Here is a 10,731-nt window from a genome sequence, read left to right as displayed (position 1 = left end):
CCTGATACTTGTGGCCAGGTGCCACTATTTCTAACAGACATCATGGGTTGGGGTGCACGGTTTTAACCAGATGTTGGAAGAGTTTGGAAAATTAATTGCATAAGGAATCAAGAACTTTGGGATATCAAAGGGACAGTGTCATGTAGAAAGAAAAGGAGCACTTGTGGCACCTTAGAGACTAACCAATTTATTTGAGCATGAGCTTTCGTGAGCTAAAGCTCACTTCATCAGATGCATACTGTGGAAAAAGTAGTCATGTAGTTTAAGCTGAAAATGTGTCTTACTCTAACTTGATTATATTTTGATCAGAAGTATCCTCTGAATTTGGTGGGCTTCTCTGAGTTATTTTTTTGTATTATTACTATATAACGTGGCTGTTTAGAAGTGGAAAAGAACAAAACATGAAGGATGGATATTTTTATAGGGCCTACACAGCAATATTTTGAACTCTTTGTGCATTTTCTGGAGTAGGGCTTTAGTAACACTAACTGTTCGAAGAGCTAAGTATGTTCCCATGCCCCAATCTGCTCCCAAATGCCTATCCTTCTCTCTGCCCACACAAAATACCAGATCTCCTTTCTCTGTGAAAGCACCCTAACCTGAGCCATCTTCCTGAGACCAATTCCCTTCTTCTGCCGCCTAACCGGTCTCCCCACTGCACATCTGCTCCAACCCATCTGCCATTTCCTGAGCCAAGAGTCAATCTGGAAACTGGGAGTAGGAAGACAGGATGCATGGGGAATACAGGGAAAAATTCTATCAGCAGGGACATAGTGTTTGCTGGGACTAACTTCAGATCATAGTCTCAGCCTCCCAGTTGCTGGAAGCTATTTTGATGCTTCCACCTCTTACCTAGGCTTCCTACCTAACCCAGCTCCAAAACCATTAAAACATTAAGGGTATGTCTATACTGCATACTAAGCCCAGGCTCTGAGCCCAAGCCCCCCTTCCATCCACACACAAATCAATCTAATTCAGATCAGCAAGCACTCAGGACCTGGATCCTAGGAGCCTGCTAAGGGGGGTGGGTCAGAGCTGGAGTCTCACTGTGTTTTGGGTCCAGACCCTGTCCTTTTGCAGAGTGGATGAAGCTCAAGCCACAAACCCAAGTCAGAAGGTCTGCACAGTGCAGTATGGATGTGTTAGCATGGCTGTGAGACCTGGGGCCAGTAATTGTAAGCCCAAGTGTACAGTACACTATGAACACTCAAGCATGGGCTTGGAAACACTGAGTCTACAAGCCCGGATCCCACAGACCTGGGATAAAATGCAGTGTAGATATACTCTTAGGGCCATATTTTTCAAAGGTATTTAAATGCCTGAAGATGTGGCTAGGTGCCCAGCGAGATTTATAAAAACTAAGGCACTTTTGAAAATCCCACGAGGCACCTATCTGCACCTTTAGGCACCAAAACACCTTTAGAAATCTGCCCCCCCCCCCGTCACCACCTGTTCCCATAAACTGATCAGTCTTCTAAAGTTTAAACCCTATTTTAAAAATTCTCACAAGAACAACATAAAAACATTGTCCAGAATTTTTAAGATCATTTTTATTTTCATTTTTGTTTCTTATGAAAGCCCCTTGGAAATGCGAAACTTGAAAGCAGCCCTCTTCTCAGCCTTCTTCCTGCCTAAAGGACAAACACACTTAGTTGTTGTATGGTGGATCATAAGTATTGATCTGCTTTTTCCCTGCCATGTGTGTAACACACCTCATGGGTACATTGGGGCCTTATTGTGCGGCCTTATTGTGCTAGGCAGCATACAAACTCTGGGAACCATGGTCCCTGCCCTGAAAAGCTTACACATGAATGTGAAACAAGATGCAAAAAGTGAGTGTGAGACCTTATCCATGTGGCAAAGGGTTGGGATTTTTTGTATAAGCTAAGATATGAATTTAAACTGCTATAGTTATATCAGTATAATCACCATGTGGACACTCTTATTCTAATGTGTATGTGTGCCGTTTTTGGTTTAGCTTATGTCACTTGGGAAGGAGTTTAAGCTAAACCAAAAAAAAAAAAAAAAGTGACTCAAATCAGAATAAGAGTGTCCACACAAGGGTTAGATGTACCTTTATCATTATAATTGGTGTAGCTAGTAAAACTTTCCCATGTAGACAAGGGAATAATAAACAGGGATGGCATGGCAACACAACTTAGATCACATGGTTACATAGGCTAGCTATGGGTCCAGCTTGATTATTTTAGCTTGTCTGACAGGGACTTTCCAAAAAGTGCCCTCTGTATTCTTTTATTGGATCCTCAGTTTTTTCTTTGAATTTTGGTGCTGGCAAAAGGAGGTGGGTTGAAATCCCTTGAGTCAGAAGTCCTTATTTATCCATGACAGGCAGCACACTGGGCAGAATTTTCCCTCCCAATGTGTCTCCATTCTACCCTGGGAGGTTCACCCTGAGGAATGAGAGAGAAATTGATTCTCTTGGCTTGATTGGACATTGCCTTGCCACCTCCATTAGTCATTTATACTTGTGCAAAGTAGGTACAAAATGCTATCAAATCGAAATGGTAGCATTTTAGACTCACTTGCACTCCCTTTCCCCAGGTGTAAATGACTGTGCAAAGTTCAAGGCAGTGGAGAACGAGGCCCTCAAACGCCATTCAGTCCTTGGCAGTTCTTCCAAAACTTCCAACCACTATCGCCCAAAGTGGAGAGCAACTAAATACTGACAAGTGCTTATATACAAATGCTGGAAGTCTTAAGATGAGTGAATGAGAATGCCTGGCATTAAATGAGGATATTTATATAACAGGCATCACAAAAACTTGATAGGATAGGGATAATCAATAGGATACATTAATACCAGGGTACAAAAGATACAGGAATGACAGAGCAGATGATGTTAGTGGGGGAGTGACACAATATCTGAAAGAAAGAATAGAGTCAAATAAGATGAGAATCTTAAATGAATCATACTGTACCACAGAATCTCTATGGATAGAAATTACATGATTGAACAATAAGAATATAGCAGTAGAACAGGGCTTAGATTTCTGAGTCCCTTAGGGCCAGATTTGAAAAGGCATTTATGCACTTAAAGATGTAGATAGGCACCGTGGAATTTTCAAAAGCACCTGAGGCTATGTCTACACTACAGCCAGGATTGATGCTCTGAGATCGATCCAGTGGCAGGCGATTTAGTGGGTCTAGTGAAGACTCGCCAAATCGACAGCAGATCGCTCTCTAGTCAACCCCTGTACTCTACCCCTGACGAGAAGAGTAAGGTAAGTCGATGGGACAGTTTCTAGGTCGATTTACCGCGGCAGAGTAGACATAGCCTAAGTGTGTAAATCCCATGGGATTTAGCTTGAAAAAGGTCCTTAGTCTCTTTCAAAAATTTTATTTAGTATCTTTGAAGGCATCAGTTAATTGTTAAGGGTGAAATTCACCCGTGCTTTGCAGAGCCTTACACTGGGCCTCCACTCCACTGGAGATTCATAGATTATAATGCCAGAAGGGACCATTGTGCTAGTCTAGTCTGACATCCTGTCTAACACAGGTCACAGCACTTTCCTGAATTAATTCCTGTTTGAACTAGATCATATCTTTTAGGAAAACATGCAGTTTTGATTTTAAAATATCTCTGGGCAATGGCAAAGCAGCTGTAGGTTGGGAGAGGCTTAGCATCCCCTGTGGACTGCATGAAGGCTCTGTGCACAAATCCTGCATAAGCTGGTGAGGTGTGGATAGCAGAGATGTGGGTGACCCAGTGGTGGAACCACAGAACTTTTATTTACATTGACCCAGTGGGTGCAATATATCTTGAGTCAGATTCTTCCTCTTTGTCACACTGAGTGGTATCTTGTCTCATGGTACCAAAGAAAAACTTTCTAACTTTAAGGGTAGTTAAGCTCTGGAATAGGATTCCAAAGGAAGTTGTGGAGTCTCCATCATTAGAGGTTTTTAAGTACACATTGGACAAACACGAGTCAGGGATGGTTTAGGTTTATTCCTGCCTCAGCACAGGGGACTAGACTTGATGACTTGCCGAGGTCCCTTCCAGCTCTACATTATATAATTCTATTATTTATTTAAATAGGACTACTGGTGGAGAAAGGGACTACTCATCATGTGGCAAAATAGATAGGAGCATCTGGCTCCATGCAAGAAGAGGCTGAAACTACCCTGAACTTGGGTTGGTGAATAGATTTCAGGTTCCAAAACCCCATGTCTTCCCCCTCTTCTCATTTTCCCAGATAGAGCTCAAACATTTAGGTTTTAACTGAGGAGATTTAATTTTTACTCTAAATCTGGGGTGAACCTGAAGTTTTAAAAACTACATGCTTATGATTTACCCAAATTCAAAAGGTGTGTCTTGAGCAAAAATTAAAGGCAAACTACATCTGTTTTGCTCAGATCAATATTTTTATCATTCATAATGTAAGAGGCATTTCTTCCCATGTCTAAACAGTGGCATGTATTGGAGATTTGTGTGTGTGTGTGTGTGTACATATATATCTCTGTACCTTTTCTTGTTGGAGGCAGTTATCTTGACAGTGATGTGATATTTGCTATATGAAAGCTCCGTGTAAAGAACTGCAAACAGATTTCCATGCAGCTTTTATACTAATTTGAAAATCATAAACAGAATTTTGGGGGACAAATGCTTCTTCAGATCTGTCAAAGTAGGCATGTATCAGAGGGCGGGAATTGGCCCTTAAGATTTCATATTTAACAAGTCTTCCTGAGTAAAGGCTGAATGAGAATTGCAGCTGATTTGTCCGTTCATTTTTAAAATATTAAGGCTATGGGGGACATTAGTAAATGAGCCTGGGATCAGGATGGACTGACTCTGTACCTTGTGCCAGTGTCACAAAAGATGGGACTATATAACAAAAAGGTCAGTGAGCTTAGAAATGCCAGTTGTAATTAAAAACTTAGCTGCGTCTTACCTTTCATCTTTGCAGATCGCTGGTCTGAACATACTATGCATTTTTTATTCATTTTAAGCATAAAAGAAACTAGCCCACCCCTTTCCAGGCTCAGGTAACTCACACCCAGCCCAACAGAATGGTGCCACTCTTTTAAAATAGAATTGAAATTCTCCGTCAGGATGGCAAAACCCAGGAAAGAAAGCCCAAATCCTGTAATTCCTCCTTGGAAATGTGTAAGTGCTTAAAATGGGTTTCTAATGAACTGGTCACATGACCGAGATCCTGCTATTTCTGAGTTTTGCCTGCGAAAGGCTGTTAGAGCAGAGCCAGAGTGTTGCTTTCATATAGACCAGGCATGCTAGAGCCTATAGCCTGCCCTACCCATTCCCCCAGGCAGGACAGCAAACTTCCTGTCAGCATGTTCACCCACAGCAAGTTAGTGCAAATGAGCATCTCACTTTTTGCATTACAAAATGCTTCTCAGTGACAGATCAGAAGGAAAAAGCTCCTTGAGATGTCTTTAAGAAAATATTTATGAACACAGGAATTAAAATTGAGTGAATTCTTGAAAATATTACAATCAAATCTTGAGGTGCATTTAACTAAAGAGCATATGTGAAATCTGTACTTCTACAATTGTCACGTTATTATAGATATTTATCCTTTTAAAAAGCCTACAATGAAGAAGCAGGTAAAATAAATATATTCACTGTTTTTTGACAAACAACTTTATTTTATATTCTAAAGTCACCAGTGAGTACTTTAGAGACAGTATTGTATGGCACGCTGACTGCAGCTAAAAGAGATTTCTACCCTTTGCATGCTCCATCCCCCAAATTTTGACTTACTATATTTACTTCATATATAACTGGTTCATATTTTGGGCCTTTTTTCTTTCCATTCTTTTCAATGTTTCCATGCTAATCTTTCTATACCGATTAAACTTTTCCATTCCTTCAATGTTTGTCCAGTCTCCTAGAGTAATTTACCAATTACAGCAGGGATCAGGGCCCAAAACAGCTCAGGATCACAAATAAGATTATCTCAAGTGGCACCTCAGTGAAATTGTTAAATCTTTTCTCAAGGACCCAGAACTGAAAACATGAGGCTGATTTTTTTATATTATATTATACTTTCCTTAAGGTTTTTCCTCTTCGCTAGGATATCTTTGGATTCCTACCTTACTTTGCACTCTTACGTTACTTCCTAGTGAGGGTGAGCATCTCTCAGTTATGTGGGTGCAAACTAGGAGTAGCTCAAACTTCCTTCAACAGTTATTCCAGATGTAACTGGAAGCAACATCTGATGGTCTATGGACTTGGTCCAACTCCTATTAAAGTCACTGGGAGACTCCTATTGACTTCAATGGGTACTGGATCAAGTCCCAACTTCTGTTGTGCAGGAATCATTTTTTAACTTGATGGTTAAGTTAAGATTGTTAAAAGAACAACTTAACTAAGTTGTTCTTTTAATTCTTCCCCCAGGGGAGCACCAGATACTAAGCAGGAGTACAAGCTAGCCTCTGGGAGATTAGACACTGTAGGCTGCTTTCCAGTATACTTTTCAAGGAATCTCGCTCCGCTATAAAGACACAGGAGTTAAACCAGTTCTTGTTAAACAAATGTTACTTTATCCTATTGCTTAAATTTAGATGAGGCCACTTCTTTTCTAAAAGGATTCAACCCTCCCCCTCATTGCAATGACTGTGAGCTAAACCCAAAGAAAATATTTTCTGAAAACAAATCTTATCTCAGGATTTTTAATCTTCGGAGTTAAGAAACAGGAAAGGTCTGCTTCCAACTAGCAAAACTCAGCTGGCTTTCCCACTGCACAAATACAAATAAAAGCAAAGCTGACTGCAGCTTGAATGGTAGAATGACAAGGAACAGTTGCAAAGGATTATTACATTATCTTTCAGGCTTCGAAAAGGAATGTATTGCTGACATCCATTAGTTAATCTACATGTATTTTTCTTTTCTGTGAATCAATGTATTCTGTAATTCTTTCAAACTTGCTTTTCTCTGCTGACTGGTGTGTTACTGTAATAAAGGTGAATTGTTTTGGTGAGCTGGAGGGAGTAATGCTATTGTCTGTCTGTGTTGCTAGAGAATATCCCCACCCAAAAGATAAAGAAAAAAAAAAAGAAACAATGTGTTGATAAGGTCAGATTTCAGGAACACCTTTATAATGAATATTTTTATGTCTGGTCTACATTTAAAAATTAGATCAACCTCTCTACGTCACTCAAAGGGCTGCAAAAAATTTTACACCCTGAGTGCCACAGTTAAGACGACCCAATTCCTGATGTAGATGCGGCTAGGCCAATGGAAGAATTCTTTTATCGACTTAGCTACTGCCTCTCCAAGAGTTGGATTAACTACGGCAATGGAAAAACTCCTGTCAATGTAGGAAGCGTCTACACTGTGGTGCTACAAGGACACAGCTGCAGCGCTGTAATTGTGCTGCTGTAGCAGCTGTAGTGTAGACATACCCTTATTTTGATGCAGTCAGACACTACCATAGCACCAACAAGTCAGTGAATTGTTGTAACAAAGCTTTTAATGTCATTTATAAAAAAATAAAGTTATTTACATTTGCAACTCATTTGATGGCATCCTCATTACAGCACTTTACTGGATGAAGAAATGTCACTAGAATACACATTAGGGTTAGTATCCTTCATAGATGAGCATAATATGACAGGACAGATTGTTTAAAATATTTTAAACTTCCTGATCTTCTATAGTTTGATACAAATACATTCCTTACAACACGTGTTCCCCAGTTTTAGAGTAAGCAGGATCCCTTCCAGGTTAAGACACAGGTTTGTCCTATCTAGTAATGTGTCCTAGGGATAGTCGCTGCTCTTGTACATGGCACCTTAACACATAAAAAAGGGCCATAACCTAACTGCAGGACCTCGCTTATGCTACTTCAATGTCTTTAAAAAAATCTAGTTAAAAGGACAAAAGTAATATGACTATATTTATTGTATAGCTGCAGGAAATAGGATTCATGAATACAAAAGCCATCGAAATATATTATAAATCTATTTGTTTCAAAACTACTCTAGAATACTGCTTTGCTTTAGAATACAAATAACACTGTTTGGGATTAGTTTGTAGAGTCTGATTTTGGTCCATGCTGTTAATTCTATAATGTTGTAATCCTCTTCCACTACTTTAAAAGCCTCGGGTCAACAGGTCCTCAGGCAGTGGTAGTAATGATGCAGCAAAAGAAAGGTCTTTCCAAATCCCGGACTTCAGCTGCTGCAGCCAGTTCAGAGAAATTCCCATCTCACCTCCTCCCTTCTTTATTCCTTCCCTTTAAGTGCATTTCCCCTCAGAACTATAAGGGAAAGAAGGGGTAGGGTACAAAGATTTCACATTGTTTGTTAGAGATGGCTTCTAGTCACCATCCTTTAGTTTTGTGCCCATAAATCATAGCTCTTAAAATATCCAGCAAAAAATTAGCTTTACTTCAGCTAAGCTGTAGTTCCACATAGTCTGTTAGCTGTAGAAACTTCTTTGGTGTCAGATTCTGGTCGTCCTGAAACCACAAAGGGCCAAGTCTGTAAACAAAAAAGGCATTTCACATTAGAAGGATGGTTGCACTATAAAGTAAAACTGGAGTTTTTATTAACAGTTAATTTCCCAGCACCCCATATTTAAAAAACAAACAGTTTTAGTCACACTGGGAAGCGCTGCAAACTGGTTCTCCCTAAAAAGTATTATTTTAATTGGAATCAAATGCACCTTAACTTGTTATTATTACCAGTATCCATTTATTCATGTCCAAACATATAATATTTAAAAAATGCCTTGTAATTGATTTCCTAGTTTTATAAATAACAGGCCCTTAAACTAGTGCTAAATAATCAACCATCCTAATACATCTAGAAAGACAAAATAGCAATCCTCTTTTTTATGCCTCAGGTCTTAAATTGCTTTTAAGTGAATTTTAAGTGGATTTAGTGAAAGCTTGTGCTGCAAAATGACCTGTAGAATGAATTCTATTTTCCTCAGTCGTTTAACTTGCCTAATATCCAAAGAATGAATTCGTTAAAGGCTTCTGATTCAGACTCCCCAACATAAGCACATCTAGGCTGTGCATCACTTTAGGCCAACATTGCCTCTTGGTTAGACTGGTGTCAATGGGATGATTGAGGATTTTTTCAAAGCTGTAACTGAGCGGATAACTTGGGTTTTGCCTGGATAATAAACACCACTCTGATGGACTGATCTACACAGTTTAAAGAAATAGGGGGAAATCTAAAAACGCTGGAAAATGTAGCGTACCAGCTACAGACACGCTGAAGTTAAACATCAGAAGTAAGAGTTAGACCAGATGAGTTAGATCACTAATTATTTTTCAGGGGGACTTGTCAGCGTATAAAAACAAACACATGTCGACGGGTCTGTTCTTCCTCTCCACAAACGCCCCCTCTCCCCGAGCTACTACGTGTTCATCCCCAGCACGCACAGCGCCCTCTGAGCAGGGACTGGACAGACTCCAGCTCCACGATGGAGGTTGCAGACCCACAAGTGCCCGCGATTGTGCGGTGCCCAGCTTGACACGCCTGGCACCGGACTGACAGGGCCGGGCGTGCCAAGCCAGCTCAGCACCTCTGGGAAGCAGGCTCCAGGTGTGCGAGGTCCCCCCCCCCCCCAAAAAAAAACAAACAACCCAACAACCTTGTCTGCCATCCCTCTGTCCGTCCATCCTGCCCCCACCCCCGGCCCATCCACCGAGGGGCGGGCCAGCCTCGCCTCGCCTGGGGAGGGCTTACCAGGTTGACAGGGTGCACGTAGCCGTTCTCGTAGCGATCCTCCTGCAGCAGCTGCCGGAGGTGGGCGATGTAGCTGGACGCCAGGCGCAGCGTGTCGAGCTTGGAGAGCTTGGTGTCGGGCGGCACCCAGGGCAGGCTGGTCTTGAGGCGGGAGAACGCCTTGCTCAGCACCCGCATGCGGGCCCGCTCGCGGGCGTTGGCCGCGTTGCGCTGCGACTGCTTGCACTCGCCCGGCGCGCCCCGGGGCAGCAGCGGCGGCGGCGGCGGCTTCTTGCCGCCCGCCCGGGCCCGCTTCCTCTTGCAGCCCCCGGCCGGCCCCGCCACCGCGCAGCGCCCCTCGCCGTCCTCTTCCTCCTCCTCCTCGTCCTCCTCCTCCTCCTCGGCCGCGGAGGACTGGTCCGCCGAGGGGTAGAGCGGGCCGCGGGGCTGGCGCTGGGCGGCGGGCGGCGGGTAGCCCAGCGGCAGCCCCCGCAGCTCCATGGCGGGCAGCTCCTCGGCGTCGCTGGCCGAGCCCGTGGACATGGCACGCGCCCTTCCCCCGGGGAGAGACGGGCTCGGGGGGCAGCGGCGCCGGGCAGGCAGCGCAGGCGAGGAGTCCGCCCAGCACCGCGGCCGCCCCGCCCTCACCCCGCGCCGGGACGCTCGGGGGGATGCCCCCAGCCGACGGGGCTATATAGCCGGGGGCCCGGAGCGAACCATCTGCAGAGGGGGAGGGGTGAGAGGGAGGGCAAGAGGCTGGGGGGGGGCGCTCCCCCTCCTCCCTGCGCGCACACGGCAGCGGGCAAAGCGCCCGGAGCTCCCCCCCCGCCCCGGCCCCCCGCAGCGGCTGAGCCCTTCCCAGGCACCGCAGGGTGTGCCCGGCAGCCCCGCCACGGGCCCTGGCGCTGCTGCGGGGGCCGGGGCGCAGGGCTGGGCAGGAAGGGGGTCAAGCGCCCGCCCTTTGGGCCGGGGGTGCAGGCACAGTGTGGATAGTGGGGGTGCTGAGAGCCATGGAACCGAAGGGTAACCCCCTGTACACGCTGGGAACCACTTCAAGCCAGGCCCGGCGTG

At 44.1% G+C, this 10,731-nt stretch overlaps 1 protein-coding gene across 1 annotated transcript; it reads right to left on the bottom strand.

Annotated features, from left to right (window-relative positions):
- Positions 1 to 7,142: 7,142 nt before the first annotated feature.
- MSC (musculin) lies at positions 7,143 to 10,343 on the bottom strand. The gene is made up of 2 exons (XM_084620569.1): positions 9,682 to 10,343; positions 7,143 to 8,463 (listed from the first exon to the last, which is right to left on the bottom strand). The coding sequence occupies exons 1-2, from the start codon at positions 10,201 to 10,203 to the stop codon at positions 8,377 to 8,379; spliced, it is 609 nt and encodes a 202-aa protein (XP_084476695.1). The 5' UTR covers positions 10,204 to 10,343; the 3' UTR covers positions 7,143 to 8,376.
- Positions 10,344 to 10,731: the final 388 nt, after the last annotated feature.

This window comes from Lepidochelys olivacea (assembly GCF_965140295.1).
Source record: "Lepidochelys olivacea isolate rLepOli2 genome assembly, chromosome: 2".
NCBI lineage: Eukaryota > Metazoa > Chordata > Testudines > Cheloniidae > Lepidochelys > Lepidochelys olivacea.
The sequence above is the reverse complement of the archived record's forward strand: the minus strand, read 5'-3'. Positions and strand labels throughout refer to the sequence as shown.

Coding starts and splice junctions, on each gene's coding strand:
- MSC (XM_084620569.1), bottom strand. CDS start 10,203: ATGTCCACGGGCTCGGCCAGCGACGCCGAGGAGCTGCCCGCCATGGAG. Junction 8,464..9,681: donor ACGTGCACCCTGTCAACCTG/GTAAGCCCTCCC, acceptor TTTTGTTTACAG/ACTTGGCCCTTTGTGGTTTC.